The 16,009-nt window shown below is 40.5% G+C and overlaps 3 protein-coding genes across 3 annotated transcripts in view; all 3 read right to left on the bottom strand.

Moving 5' to 3' along the window:
• The window catches only part of LOC118331351 (BTB/POZ domain-containing protein KCTD5-like), a 17,322-nt gene extending 13,832 nt beyond the window's left edge, over positions 1–3,490 (bottom strand). The window contains exon 1 of the mRNA XM_035666208.1: positions 3,119–3,490. Within this exon, the coding sequence (XP_035522101.1) occupies positions 3,119–3,340 (222 nt within the window). The 5' untranslated portion in view covers positions 3,341–3,490. The remainder of the gene's footprint in view (positions 1–3,118) is intronic.
• Positions 3,491–3,761: 271 nt separating this feature from the next.
• On the bottom strand, positions 3,762–11,961 carry pdpk1b (3-phosphoinositide dependent protein kinase 1b). The gene is made up of 14 exons (XM_035663189.1): positions 11,800–11,961; positions 9,435–9,725; positions 9,180–9,222; positions 8,931–9,068; positions 8,648–8,792; positions 8,430–8,527; positions 8,232–8,307; positions 8,052–8,120; positions 7,723–7,819; positions 7,377–7,550; positions 6,983–7,200; positions 6,696–6,753; positions 6,203–6,355; positions 3,762–6,096 (listed from the first exon to the last, which is right to left on the bottom strand). The coding sequence occupies exons 1-14, from the start codon at positions 11,821–11,823 to the stop codon at positions 5,983–5,985; spliced, it is 1,698 nt and encodes a 565-aa protein (XP_035519082.1). The 5' UTR covers positions 11,824–11,961; the 3' UTR covers positions 3,762–5,982.
• A 311-nt stretch (positions 11,962–12,272) lies between these two features.
• tsr3 (TSR3 ribosome maturation factor) lies at positions 12,273–15,980 on the bottom strand. Its single transcript, XM_035663554.1, has 6 exons — positions 15,564–15,980; positions 14,874–15,084; positions 14,267–14,460; positions 13,987–14,154; positions 12,988–13,042; positions 12,273–12,626 (listed from the first exon to the last, which is right to left on the bottom strand). Exons 1-6 carry the CDS (start codon positions 15,682–15,684, stop codon positions 12,452–12,454), a joined length of 924 nt encoding a protein of 307 aa, XP_035519447.1. The 5' UTR covers positions 15,685–15,980; the 3' UTR covers positions 12,273–12,451.
• Between the last annotated feature and the right edge of the window lie 29 nt (positions 15,981–16,009).

Below are 16,009 nucleotides of genomic sequence, written 5' to 3'. Positions count from 1 at the left end.
CCATTTCAATTTGCTCAGGCCCAGACTAAAAAGAATGAAGGCATTATCAAACACTGCTCGGGCCTTCACTGCAGTCGAGCTGGAGTACAAGCCCACTGCAGAAACAGTACTTAAAGATGTTGCAGTAGATCCTCTGAGTCACATGACTGTAGCTACTTAGCCAAGTGGAAGTCTGATCCTCGAAGAGTAGGAGCCAGGAGTCCCTCTGGAGTACAAGCAGTAATGGCATAGTAAAATAGGCCTTCATCTTTTAAATAATACACACATCAGATCAAGGCTATATAATGTAAAACTCTCTCATATCGCAAGATATTCAACACTGTCATTTGAAGGCGAGTTTGACCTTTTTAACCAAGGATGGGAGGAACTTCTCGCCTTTCAACCATTTTCAATTCTGCAAGGCAACACCATCAGTGCATTTTGCAGAACAATTTATGACTGAGGAGTGCTTCAGGCAGCAAATGAACAGCTCCTTTTAAAAGTCCCCTAAAAGCTTTGCTGCAAAGAGGAGAGGCAGTTAAGTAGCTCCACGACTAAGCTGGCAAGCCGGGAAATCGTTGCATCCTGGAGTTTTCTCTGGGCATAATGGGAAGTGTGTATTGCAATAGAAAGAGAGTCTGGAAGGCAAAAAGATTGGTATCGACTTAGTTTAGTGCAGAATAAAATTCCAGCTTACAACATTTGAATTTACTGCAACACAAGGCGTCTGGCTTTGGGAATAAAGTTGCTTTAAACTGATAAAGCCAATAAGAGCAGCCTTGAGTCACACCTGATTTGCCAATAGCACCCTGCAGTGTCCTGTTGAGCACTTACTGCAAGAAGACAGAGCAGGAGGAGACCAAGATATCACTGTTAAATATTTACGCTGCCTCCCACTGTGTGCTCAGGCATGACATACAACCTGAATCTGGCATTAAATGCGGCCATATTTCTCTCACACATGCCGCAGAGAGAACTTCTCTGGGCAGCAAATGGACATGAATATGAAAAGAATAAGATGCTGAAGGAACAAGAATCCTTTGTGATGGGGTGCTTGAAAAATTGATGCAGCTCTCAAAGCTAGAAAGCTTGATCTCTACTTGAGTGGTCCTGAGCTGAGTAGTTTGAGAGCAGCAGTCTGCCAAAGGCACGGATGCCCATTGATGTGCATCCCTCAGCTCGCTGACTGAACAATTGACAATTTTGATAGCAATACTATCTAATTTTGATCTCCCGGAATGAATTAGTCACTTAAGCCCAGGAACAACAGTACCACTCCAACATGACAGCAATAAGTGGAAGTTCAATTATGGGATAGACTTTTCAAAAAGAACACTTGACACTAACATAAATACGAGACAATGAGCTGTTATGGCCGTGCACGTCACAGCACTTCCTCCACTTTCTCTCTGATTTCTCTCTCTACCCCAATGTGCAACACAGGCTCCAGTCAACAACATGAATAATGCAGTTCTCCTCAAGAGTCCTGCTGAAGCACGTCAGCCTGCGTGACTGAGAACTGAACCACTCATTTCCTTGGCTGGGAAACACAATATTGCATTCGCCCAAAAACAGTGCTCTTCACTCATCTGTTACTCTGTCGGGCTTCCTATTCATGTGCAGGGCTGTGTGACGGCAAACAACAACACAACAACCTTTCTTGGCTCAGTTGCAAATAATATGAAATCATGTCATCGTATATAGCGTGAGGCACAGTGGCAGATTAAATAACATCTAATAACAACCTGTCTTTACTGGGAGCTATCTTAAACCAGAGTGCCTGCAGGAGAGAGGCACGGTAATGGCATGAGAGGCTGATACACACTTAAGACAAGGGATTGAGATGGACTGATCCGTCGCTCATGGGAGGATAAACTGACAAAAAAGCAAGCTGATTATTCAGAGATTAAGATATTTGCATGAAAATACGAGATGAGCCATGGTCTCAGCTTAAAGGGGGGCAAAGGTGAAGATTAAAATGTGCAAGTAGATGAAAACAATGAATAATGGGGCAGTAAAATGAATGATAAAAAAGCAGAGCACATTACGCTATGTATACAGACACTAATGCATTGTGCTGGACGGTGCTGGGGGCCTTAAAGCACACACACTGCTGTTGAAACCGGCAGATGGACCAACAGAAAGAAGGCTGCATCTGGAGCACTGAGGCCATTCAGGGAGATGAGTGACTTCATCCTGAGCTCTCGGTTGTCAGCAGCACCTCACCCCACTTGGCAATGACTTATGTGCTCATTAGGGGAGCCTCACCACCAGCACAGAGGCTGATTACTGCAGAGCAAACAGAGCCAAGTAGCAGACTAACCTCAAGAGAGGGAAGGGGGGGGAGAAAAACACAAATTGATCGAGCAATAAAGTCTTATATGTGTGGATCATTTGGCAGGTTAATTATAGCACCAACGCTTGCAGACATTACAATCTGGATGGGTGCATCAACATTTGTTTATGCTACAGTCAAATTAGGGTTATACCTAAATGATATTTTCTGCAATTATTTGACCATTAAAGCTGAGCCCAAAGTTTAGAGTGAATGTTACAGTGCTTAAATGATCTACAACAAGGTTTAAAGTCGAATATGTAACAGTAGTTCTTGTCAATACTAAGAAAAATTAGGTTTGCTGTCACTATTTGACATTTGACACCTCCATGAATACAACGGCCTCAGATGGGCAAAGTTTCCAACTACTGTGGCGACTTTATATTTTAACTGGAAAACCTATGGAAACAGTTAAAAAACAGCGCTATTTTTTGTTTTTTAAAAAGCCCCTTTAGGTAACTACAAGACCTGGCAACTTTCTCTAGTTAGGGACACATATTGAGCTGCACACACAAGCATCAAGATCGTCTGTCATGTGGTGACTGTCGGAATCTAAGCTAGTTTACTCGGGCTAATGCTAACCACACACACACACACACATATATAATTTTAGTTAGCACCAAATATGAATTAACACTGACTTTCACAAAGCTGTGTGTATGATAAAGAGAGCTGGTCAGCGCAGACACAAACCTCCCTAACTCCTACACAGTGCAGCAGGTAAACACGAGTACATTTAGCGTGAAAAGAGAAATGAGTTAACCAACTACAGCGCTAACTAGCTCGACTAGCTTAGCATTTTACCTTGTCGGAGTCGAGCTCGGGGTCAGCTTGGCTCAGTCTGTAGAGAAATGATTTTGGATCTCGACACAGCGTCTGTCTCGTTGTTAAGAAATACGTCCCGCCGACGTTTAGTCGGATCCATTTCGATGCCCCGACGCCGGCAGAAGTGTTTCTCTCCGCTGAAGAATGGGCCATACATCTCCGGTGAACGGAGCTGCTCGTCTCGGAGCTGTTCTCTGCCATCCCTCTCCTCGTCTCCTCCGCCCTCAGCTCGGCTCTGTCTGTCTGTGCGGCTGACAGGAAATATCTAGCTGCAGCCACTAACTTTAGGGAGTCCACGATTCATGCAAAGCAGGCTGCCAGCGCCTCGGCCACTCCTACTAACCCACTCCACCAGCACTGACTGAGTCTTGCATAAATTATTCCAGAGGAAAGAGGTCCTCCCCAGCTCGACGCTTCAATATGGAGCAATGATCTCTTGATACTGAGAGCCTGGAAATGTCAAAGCGTAGGGAAATGTACAATCTTAAGAGCTAGGGTGCCAAACACCTTATTCATATTACTGTTTATGGTATTTCATGATAGAAAATGTGTTAAAGTATCCAACCAGGTTGAAGTTTTCTCATGTGATGTTTGCGTTAAAGTAATTCTCAAGACACAAAAACACTTATAATGGGCCCGTACTTTATTTACATGCTGCAAAATGTGAGATGCCATTGCCACTGAAAGCTGCTGCTTTCACTGTGTCATGACTGGTTGTTAACAGAAGACAGGACACATGGCTTTATTTGTATGCCTAAATCCCTACATGCTTTAATTACTGGACTACCAAGCATTAAGTGGAAAATTCATCATTCAACATCTACTGACCTAGCGCACAAATAATCAGAGAGAGAATGAACAGATTCATTAAATTATCAGAATATGATTAAATCACTGAGCAAATAGAAAATGTATGATATAGTAAGAAAAAAGCTGTAAAATATTATAGTTTACAATAATTATTCACATTCAAAGGCTTTACATCTCAATACATACACAACATGGCCCCTGAACATGACTTCAATCCAAATATGATTCATATATTAGAATTTAAATAACACAGAATGAACTAGAGGCTAAACAATAGCCATCAAATAACCTTATACAAGAATAAAAATACAAAAACTGTATCCTAATATCATTGCATTACTTGCTTCAGATTTTAATAATACATCATCTGTACATCACAGTTCTAGTCAGTTACAAGCCAGGTAGAGTATTCCATACACAATGTAACCGACTGCCATCGACTTGATTCAAACAATTTTTCTAACTAGAGGAAAACACTTTTCCAGTGCTTCCTCAACTTTATAGACAGATACAGCAATTTCATCGGTTATTTGGATCAGATAGATATCCTTTAACTGACATCCAACCACATCGAGCCCCGAGCCCCAGGGCCAGAGGGTCCTATTCACCTATACTCCAGTCACACACTGCACACACAGACTCAGCTGAAGGAAGAGGACCTTTGGAAAGGACCTTAAGGTAATATGTCAAAAATTAAAAGCATTATGATAATACATATTGCTAAAACAAGAGCACAAGTTAAATCAATCGCTTTAATTTCTATTGGGCCAAACGTCAGAATGAAAAAAAAAAAAAAGTAAAGAAAAGAAAAAGACAGGCCAATAAGCCTGATGAGGCAGTTCTGCCATCTTGTCCAGGGACAACAGCTTTACTGTGATTGCTTCCGAGAATGATAGTATGTGTATGTATCTCTGTTGATGAAGGTTTTATGTTCAGCATGGGGTGGTCAGCACATAAGATTTAGTTTTCAATAGGACGTACTGAAGATGAGCCGACTATCCCACCGAAAAGGAAACTGAAGAATTCACACCACAAAGAAATAGCCAGTGAATGGTACAGAACAGCCAAATCATCCAATAATATTCGCTATGGTTGCCAATGCAGTCAAAAATACCCACCTTTAAACTTGAATAAACTATATCTCCAGTGCCCTAGGAGAGAGAAGCGGACAAGGCTGAGCTACAAAACTGGCCATGCAGGAAAGATAAGCAAGTTATGATTAGGAAGTACAAGCTAGTGGCATGTTTACCCGCCCCCTGTTAGCAATACATCTTCAGTAACGGCAATGGAAGGCTCACACTTATACAGAGACTGATTCAGACCCATGTCTCACTGCAGACCGCCGCTCTGCTTTGTTATATCGAGACCTTAATTGGACTGCAATAAGCAAGTACCAAGAGACTAAAAACAACAAAAAAACAAAAACAACTCAAATACTGTGGGAACATTTGGGCTCTGACAAAAATATATATGTATAGGATTTGAGTTTGGTAAACATGTGAAACTGAATCAGCTTACAGTATCTGTTACAACTATGGAGTATTTGCATTAGAAGTGGGGCCTGACTACAGCTTGCGCGTACAATGAGGGATTAGGATATGGTTTAATTAAGATATCAGGATAGGCTCTGGTTCACAAAAGCTAGATTTGTGTTATGGTATCATTGAAGCAGGAAACCAGTCCTTGCATTTGAGATAGTCCTAGCGGTACCCAAGCTACAGGACAAGCTTGCCCTTCTCTTCCCCCCTGCAGAATGTACAAAAAGCAGATGTGCATGGTGGCAGTCTTATCATCCATACATGGAAAAATGCAATAGAAGCCTCACAGAGAGCACAAAGAACAAGCAAAGCAACCCTGAATCCAAAGTTGTATTTTTCCCATGGTTCTACTCAGGAAAACAAACAAGGTCTAGATGCCAGCGTCTCTAAGAGTTTGTTTACATTGCGGTGATGAAGGGCACTAAAGAGGGTGTTACTCTGCTCAGTGATTGGCCTCAGAGCTAAAGAGGAGTGGCCACAAGAGGAACTGTGCTCCTATAGGCCAGGGTTTTGGTGCCTTTGATAGATCTTTCTCCACACTTCCTGGATCTTCTTGCACCATCTGTCAGCATTTCCGCTGGGGTCCATCAAATAGTATGTTCGGTTAGGCTGCAAACATCACAGAAAATGAAAAAAAAAGGAAACCACATATGAGAAGAGGGTTTAAACAGTGGGCAAGTATCAACAATATGCTGGACAGACATCAGTCATGTACCGTGTGAACAAAGAAGGTTTTGAAGTTCTTGGCCTCAGGGCGTAGCTCTAGGGACCAAGGAATCTCCCCTTTCAGGACCTTGTTGACAGGATCCACGTAGTACAGGTGTGGTCCTTCAGTGAGAAGCAGCTGTCTCCGTCGCGCAAACAAACCCTGCAATGGAATGCCACACATCGAGACATTAGTTCACCAACAGAGGGGGCTATGAGGCCAGTGAGACTTTTCCTCAGCACAGCAGGGAATTCCCCATTATTTTCTATATGCTAGCAGTCAGGGCAATACCATGGGAAGTGATTTCATTTATGCTGAGCCAACTTTAACTGGAGAACCTGTTTACATTTTACTTTGGAACTACTCCAAAACGTAGCTACTTATAGTCTGGTTGGCAGAAAACTCTTAATATATAGGAAAGTTTCACACAAAAAAAGTGTTCAAATTAAAATATAAGTAATATAAAAATCTCAAAAAAGTATATGGGCTAGAATTCACAAACCTTTCGTTTATCCACTGGGCCCATTTTCAGGATCAGGTTATTCTCCACAAACTGGTGCCTGTGTAAATGAGCAACAACAGATTACTGACAACCCCTCTCTTTCACTCTAAGATTCATTCATTCCCCCCAAATGTTGGACTGTCATATAAATTACTAATCTAAAAATAACATAATTTAAATGACATTATCAAGACTTTGATCCAAGATTGATACTGGTTTAAATAAAATTATGACCAGCACACAAATACACACACAGATTCATAGGATGAAACATGGGAGGGGTTTACCAGGGGTTTCCAGTGGTCTGTTTGTCCAGCAATAGCTGCTTCTCTTCATCAGTGAACTGGAGGTCCAGCTCAAAAGAGTTATTGTCCAGGTCATGGATGTACTGCTCAATGTTGCTGCTGGACCTCTGCGGGGGCGTGGATTCATGTGGTGACAGAGAGTGTGATGAGCTGGACTGGGCCACCTGCATGTTGCTGAACTGGCTCAGGAGGTCATCGTACTAAGATTAAAAAATGAGACAGGTGAGAAAAGGTTAGTGATATTTACTTGAAGATTTGTTTAGGGTTTGGGGGGAATCTATATCTTTCAACAAAGCACCACACCCAAGCTTTCCATCAAATAAGCAAACAATGGACACAAAAAAAGAGAGATCTGGACCGTAGTGAAATATCTTACGTTTCCATAGCAGTCCTCATCATCCTCAGACATGGCTGGCAGGTATGGGGTGAGTTTGGGGGGTGTCTGTATGTGTAGGTCACTCCAGGAGATGGTATCAAAGAAGGGGTGCTGCCTCAAAGGGTTGTACCCTCCCATCTCTTCACACCCAATCCGCTTGGACGGGTCCAGTGACTGAGGCAAAAAACAGAAACAGATAGGACATGTTTTTATTTCAGTAGAAAAGCACTTCCCTGTAAAAAAAAAAAAAAAACGACACCAGGAAAGACGAGCAAAAATGTCCCCACAGATATCAGTGACATAACTGTATCCTCCATTTTTTGAATCATGGTGATTTTTGACCTACCAAAAGCTGTTTGACGAGATCCTTGGCTTTGGGGAAGAATTTCTCTGGGAATTCATACTCCAGCTTTATTATCTTCTGGAATATTAGGTACTCATTTCTACCACATATGAAACAAGATGAAAAGAACCAAAAAAAGTTAAGTTAAGTGTACCACAAGTGAAATGGTAATATTACTGGGGCAAGGTTATTCTCATGCCTAGCATTTGTTGCACTTGAATTGATCTTAAACAGTAAATGGGAAAAATAGCAATGCAGCATGATCAGCCAATACTGAAGCCTGAATTAACAAGGATTAACTGAACTGTGACAACACCCCCCTTAATACTTACCCAGCTCTGAATGGTGGTAAACCAGCCACCAGCTGATAGATAATACATCCCAAGGCCCAGAGGTCAGAGCTTAAAACAAGGGAAAACAGAAAAACACTTGTGAGGTCACTCTTATCTGACATATAAAAGAGAACAATAATTAGTAAGTGTATCAGTTGCATGATGACCAATCTTCATTACCTCTTGCAGGCTGATTTCTCTGTTAGCAGCTCTGGAGACACGTACTGTGCTGTTCCAACAAAGGAGTTTGCTCTCGCTGCCAAACGATAAAAAGACGCAAATAACTTCACATTGCTCACAGAAAGTAAAATCCTACATTCATTTCACTAGTACACCAATATTTTATGCTGAAAAGTACAAGTACAATTGTGGTTATACCTTGTTTACTGTCTGATGATAACTGTTTTGCTGTCCCAAAATCTGTAATCTGGATGTGCATGTCTTCACTCAGAAGAATATTCTCTGGTTTCAGATCTCTGAAAAGAAAGGAACAAGTTGTAACTTATGAGTAAACAAACGCTAAGCAGGGTTTGAAAATGATATCAGGAAAACAGCAGACTCAAATATTGTGGATAAAACAAAAAAAAGAGTCTTACCTGTGTATTATCCCCTTATTGTGTAAATATTCTAGAGCACAAACTATTTCAGCTGAGTAGAATCTAGTACAGGTCTCATCAAATGAACCAATTTTGCGAATGTATTTCAGGAGCTCTCCATTCTTAGCATAGCTGAGACCAAAATCTTAGAAAAGCTAGTTAAGGAACACTGCGACTACTAGAAATCAATTGTTAAAAACTACCATCAAACTTTACACAAACACAACATGGCAAATTAATAACATACAACGTGTGATGACAAATTGGTCATGTTAAAGGATACACAACTTCTCATCATCTTGAAATGTGAAGTAGAGCTTGACGAAGAACGGGTGATCTAGATTTGACATCAAATCCCTTTCTCTTTTCACGTACTGGGCTTTGTTCTCCTTCATAATATGGCGCTTCTCTAAAATCTTAACTGGAGGAGAGAAAAGAAAAGATACAATATTCAGATACAATAGTAAAAATAGACAGTGCAACGTTTCCATCTGGATAATAATTCACTAAAACATGATGCATTATTACTTACTTGCAAATTCTTTCCCTGTTACCTGCTCTCTTGCCAGGACAACCTTAAGATAAAAGAACAGAAAAAGAAACAGAACATGGCATTTTAACTTTCTTGTCAAACTTGAGAGAAAATCTAGTAACTCTTAGGGCCTGTTTTGTCAATTCACCTCAAATGAACTGAGGATGACTCATCCACGTACATTAATCAAAAGAATGCTAGCATGTAGCAACATCTACCCAGTAATAATTCAAAAGTGGAATGCAAGTCACATACCGTTGAGAATGAGCCCTCTCCCAATATCTTGCCGAATCTGAAGTCCTCTGGCTTCTTCTTGCGTGGCTGAGGGACCTGGACAGCCGGCTGTGTGCGGAGGTCTGGGCCCTGGCTGCTGGCAGACGCTCCTACAGCACGGGCTTCTGAGGCTGAGCCCTCCATGCTGGGACAGTGGCTACTGCTTGCGCCTGGGATAGCAAGTGGCGAGCAGGAGTCAGGGTGGTTTCTTACCATTGATGGATGCGAGCAGGAACAGATGACAACGCTGGGCTGAATGGGCACAACATCATACTGGAACAGGAGAGGGAACATTGAGAATATATAAGTCAGCAGGGTGATGCAGTTATAGTTCTTGTTTTTTTTTAAAAAAAGAAGACATTTACATATGGTTTAAATAATGTATATTCATTTGAGAATTATAGGAGACCTAGCTTCCTCGTCTAAAACTGTCAAAATTCAACTTTTAATGCACTGAAACGGCACAAATCACTCCTTCACTATGACTAACTGTATGTTGAAAACCATAATAAAATATGACAACATAACAGCAGTGAGAATTGCTTCCAATATCAATCTGTTTAAACAATATGTGTTTATGGGAAAAGGTCATATTTAGCCTTCTGCATTTTGATGTGTCATTTGAACCATGATAGTTCACCATCATTCTGTGGGAAAACAGGTTTAGAAATTGTAGCTTGTAGGAGTTATAGCTTCATAATTCACATTTTCCAGAAACCTCCTCAAACAAGATGACACATCAAATTTATATATTACGCAGCCCAGATTAATATATACCTTTTGTTGCATTTTCTAGTGCAGCAGACTGTATAATGTAAACAATACAATGTACTACAAAACGAGCAAATACAGAACCTATTCTAATAAATGTCAATAAAACACAGGAGGAGACAGGGCTTAGAGGATCCGGATCATACAGAGTAGACCCACTTTCCAAGGTCACAGACAAAAATGTGTTGCAGCTAACACTCTTGGTAGGATATCATAACTTAAAATATACAATTTAAAGTGAGACCACTTAAGGGGCAAAGTCTAGAATAGATAAGGACACGCAAAGACTAACGAAGAAGCCGATTCTGAGTGTGGTGGTCCCACCCTCCAGTGGTAAAGTTGTAAAAACTATGTCAAAGTTACTACTTTCATGTGACAGCTGTGCTCTTACTACCACAACTGCACTGAACTCCTCAAATCTGTATATTCCTGATCCAACTGACCTGGCAGCAAACGCACACAAACACTGACAAGAAACCCACTAAATGATGATCGAAAACTGAAGGATAACAAACAGCGACAGGTTGTGCTTTCCAACAAACCGACGCTTGTACCAAAGTTAGTTATTTTTAAACTTGCTGAACTACTGTAACACTCAGTGCTGATGTTGTTCAGCCTACAACTCAGTAGCGTTAGTTAGGTTCAGCTGGCCTAGCTTCTTCTCATTCAAAACCAAGGTGTGGCCATTTAGCTGCCTTATCCGGACTTGAGTGTATGTTTGCCAACTGGTCGATTAACTACCCACTGACCTATTATTACTAGTGGTTGACAGAAAATACCAGCTAACATTAACCTAACCCCGAGTGCTCCAGCAACAACAGGCCTGTGCGAACTTTTATTTGCAGGCTGACTAACGCCTGCTAGCATGTTAGCTCCTGCTGCCTTGTCAAATAACGCCGGCCATCACTGACAGCGAGTTACAAACTTAACGCGAGCAGACAGGCGATGAGCTCACGGTAGCAAGACAGGTAACACACAAGTAACTTCAAAAAAAATAAAATAATAAAAACCCCGTAAGCCATTTCCACGCAACGACGCTTACTTGTGTTCAAAGTTAGTGTGCCGACGTTAATGTCGAGGTTTTAACGTAAACGTGTTGACAGGCGGACTGCGACAGCGTTAACCTTAAAAAGCAGTGTACTTACCAAAAGGTGGAAACGCAATAAAGCTAATGTTAGCTCGTTAGCAAGCAGGAGCATCGCTCGAAAGCGCGAACATGTTGAGCTAACGTCAGCCGACAGATAACGCTACTGACCAAGGGGAAATGGTCACACAGGCTATAAAAACCAACACCAAGCGCTGGGAAACGATAAACCAGCACCGCAATTACTCGACGAACCTTTAATCGTGAACCAAGCCAGGTGTTGGACAAACCCGAGAAACATTAGGTGTTGTGTTAGCCAACACTAGCGAGCTAACGCTGCTAGTGAGTCGCGACGTTAAACGATCTTTTGCGGCTAGCACCGCTCTTCAGATGAAGGCCCGACCTAACTATTTGTTGTCAAAACAGCCGCCACACTGTGCATCTTGACCGCCGGCTTCGAGCTGCCGTTCGTGTTCAAGTTGCAGCACTCACCAGCTGACTTGTAGCTCTTGCCATGGGAGTTTTCCGCGAGTATTTATTTGGAATAAAATAATTAGAGAAGCTCCAGTAATGGCTGCCTCTGCGCCTTCATTTTCGAGCTGTGACGTCGTTCCACAACAATGTTACCGCAGGACAGCAGAGGAGAGTCCCGCTGTGTCCGCCCCCCTCGCCACATTTACAACCTACTGAACTTCATCTCACTGATAGCGATTGAGTCAGGCGGCAGCAGTTGTTGATATTCAAACACCGCAGCAAACGTGGCCTGCAAAACTCTCCTGATGAAGCTTTGTGGCGAGGTTTATCTACAGGTCGTTCACACCATTTTAAAAACTAAAAGTTTTGGTGTAGAAGCGGGCCTTCATAATCCACAAGTCTGCGTTTACTGAGCTCTTTATCCGTCTAACTGTGTTTTATCCAACTTAAACTGAGACAACCCTGGATACCAATAGACACGTTCAATTAAACAACGCTTGCAAATATGTATTTATTTAATTTGTTTACATTATAAAAACATACAATTTGTTGCTTTTTTTTTAATACCTGTACAAAACTGGTTAACTCAAAACAGCTTTTAGTTTATGCATGAGTATTGAAAAAGTTTTGCCAGTCCTTGTAGTATAAGAATACATAGTAGAAATGTGCTTTATTGTGATGACTTTGATTCAGTCTCTTCCTCCTCTTCATGATGATGTGAGACTGTTTTTGACTCGCTTTCGCTTTTGCCTTCTGCTTCTTCATCTTCTTCATCTTCTGCTTCATCTTCGTTATCCTCAGAGTTGTCCGTATCCTCACTAGAATCATCGTCTTCTTCAGGTGCACTTAATACAGAAAAGACAAAGATACTTAGTAACCACACTCATGAATAACAAACTCATGCACAGATATGTTTTAAGATCATTTGGTAATTTTCCAATCAATATTAGCTTGTTGGTTTTTGAATTTTAGCAGACGGTATATGACTTTCTGTTAAAAATTTAAAAGTTGTGTAAAGTGACATACTACTAGGAAAACTAATTAGAAAAATGCCGATGCTAAAGATTGTCAGCAGTAAAATATGACTGGATCAGTAATAAACATATGCATCACTACAAGATTTGCAGACATCTGCAACTGAAGAATTACCTCACTCTGAGTTAAGTTAAACATTTAATGCCCCCATGAGCAATATTAAAAGCTTACCACGGACGTCTGTTGAGATTTCTACATTCAACTCCTGAGTCGACATCAAATGGATCTGTGATTGAGATATATGATTAGCTTTTATTAAGAAGAAAATTGCTTTAACCATAGAGATCAGAACATGCATCCTTCTCCGAGTATGGGGCAATTTTCCAGAGATGCTGGAAACAATTAGCCTGGTTCCAGACTTCTGAATCACTGCCCACATCTCTGATTTGTTCAGCGATCCAAATAGAATCAAATTAATCAAAATCAAATGAATAAAGTTAAGAAAATTGGTTATCAGTCTGATTATTGGCTATCAGTCTAGGAAAAATGCAAGGAACGTTCACAATAGTGTTTGAAGTTTTGGAGAAAGCTGCAAGAAATATGGGTCAGATATCAAAACTTACAGTGACCTCTATTTTCTGATGAATCATACTACTCATAAGTAATTCATGAAGCTTAAAAGCCTTAAGAACTATGTTTTATGACTTTCACATCCCGAAAACAAGTATGAGACCAGTGTTTCCCCAATAACAATTTAGCTGTGGTGAATCAGCATAAAAGAAAAAGTGTTGGAGCAACTTCGAAACACAATAACATTTTTATATTTTCGTCCAGTTTCTCTAAAATGCAGCTTCTTGTGCAATGATTCTGCTTTCACCATAGTAAAGTTTAATGTCATATGGCTATATCATTGTATTACTACTGTCTGTGCTTTTACCTGTGCTCTGTGCTCTCATATGGTTATGTCATTGTTTTACTATTTGTGCTTATGTAAGTTTCTGAAAATTAGCTAGAATGGCTAAATCTACCGCAGATTCAAGTGCTCATGTTGATTAATGTGCATTTTCCCTCCTTTAATAAACAAACAATACATATGACCCTATTTTAGGACTACAAGATGTACATGAAGCTAAACCGAGACTAAAATAAAGATAGATTTGGGACTAAAACCCAAATAATCCCCTACCACCTCTGCTACACAAATATGTAGGGAGAACACTGGATTTTTACCAAACTCATCCTCCTCTGGTTTAGTTGTGAGAAAATCCTTTTCTACAGACAGCAGCTCTTCCTCTGACTGGCAAGCAGCATAGCGGTCCAGCAGCACTTTATTGAGATCCAGGAACACTGTCCCCCACTTGAATTTCTTCAACAACAGCAATGCGAGTTCTTCAAAACCTACAAAATCAGATACAGAATGTTATAGTGTCACGGTTGTAACAGGATACAAAAAGCAGTCAGGAAGACAATACAGTACATAATTCCTGAATAACTAAAGCTCAAGTCTTACCTACAATGCAGAATGTGGCAGCAAAGGCCTCAACACACGACAACTTGCAAGGCTTGCCATAGTTGACGGGGTTTGCAGCTACAAGGTACGGCAGTAACCTGGGATGAGTTCCAACCATCTTATTAAAGGGAGTCTCCTCCAGTTTGGCCCAGGAACAATCAATCACTGCTACCCCGCTTTGTGCCACAATCGCTCTGTGGAAGGTCCACACAAAAAGGTTTTTTAATCACAAACTATTTCATTATCATTTGATCAAGAAATGTATGGATTAATGGTAATATCATTTTGATAATCAATGATAATAATAATCAATCCCTAACCCATTTTAGTTGTATTATAGTAAAAAAAAGAAATTAACATCCAGGCCTAGCGATTTAAAAATGGTAAGATTAGCTTGGTATCTTTGTTTCATTTTATATGATGTGCTTTTTTGGCTACTGATCAGACATTAAAAAAATCTTAAAATCAAACATTATACATTAAATAATGACTGGATGAATTATGTCATGTGTCAGCTTATATTGTCTTATGAATCCTTATTATTTAAGATTATTTGAAAGCTATCAGTGATTTAAATGGGTGTTGAATGGAGGAAAAAACTACACACCTGTCTGCTGGCGTCACATATTTTGTGCCCATTGGACTCAGTATGAGTCCATTAAATCTCTGATTGAGGCGTAGGTTGCGTACAAAGCCCTTGCGTACCAACTTTCTGCCGGTACAACGTTTGGGATCACAGTGACCCAACTCCCACATGGCAAGTGGACAAGGCAGTTTCACCTGCGGGGCCTCTGCTCCCTCTTCTAGGTGGAGACTTGCTGAAAAACACAGTGACAGAGGACAAAGTGACAGTGTACATTATGATATAATATATTAAGTACAAGGTACTTTTTGGGTTTTTCGTTTTTTAGAACTTTGCACTTTATTCTCAATTACATCAATCTATAACCAATTAACTATTATTCACTTACTATGTATCAATATAGCATGAATTAACACAGGTCGAGGGCTTTTATATTCCATATGTGCACATTTGAAAAGAAGAACAGCCAACACTATTTCACCCATTCAGATATATTCTTAGGAGGTTAATACATCAACAACTTATGGTCCTATACTAAAATACAGGAGTTCCTTGAAAATCTTGCACTTCTATTTAAATACTTTGATACATTTATCCTTTCTAGAATATTTAACATAGCATTTTAAACAGGAGAACTATTGCACTTCGTTAAATCTTGGGCAGTTGTTGAGGTGACACATATTTTTGGATTGTAAACAGTCAATGCATTATTACCTTCAAAAGCAGTGTGCATATCTTCTGTAAAGGCCTCTAAGGATTTCCCCTTCATTTTATGCCTTTTGTCTTTGGCCTTGTTGTCAGGGCGCACGAACTTGCCTTGTTTCTTTCGTCCCATGTTGAAAGCAGTGGACAGCTACTCAGTCAGGTTACCTTCTGCCAGATTACAGTGTGCATTTAAACCAACCAGCATCTGTTTACGTGCTTACACTCACATTAGCGAGCTAGCTATGCCACTGCCACCAGCATGTCTAAAGACTTTATCTCGCAAAAAGGAAAAGTTTCGTTGTGTCTCTACGCGAGCTCAAATATATTATCTCAGTACAACTGTTATTAGCCTCCGTTTATACTGCAATGCTTTATATATAATTTAAAACACAGTTTAGTTTTACTCGTGGAAAGCACGTCGTATTTCCAAAAAAACAGCGCATGCGCACATATTA

Source organism: Morone saxatilis, unplaced genomic scaffold, assembly GCF_004916995.1.
Source record: "Morone saxatilis isolate NCDOM2014 unplaced genomic scaffold, NCSU_SB_2.0 Contig1, whole genome shotgun sequence".
NCBI classification, from domain to species: domain Eukaryota; kingdom Metazoa; phylum Chordata; class Actinopteri; family Moronidae; genus Morone; species Morone saxatilis.
Note: the sequence above shows the minus strand (reverse complement) of the source record. Positions and strands in the feature narration are given on the sequence as shown.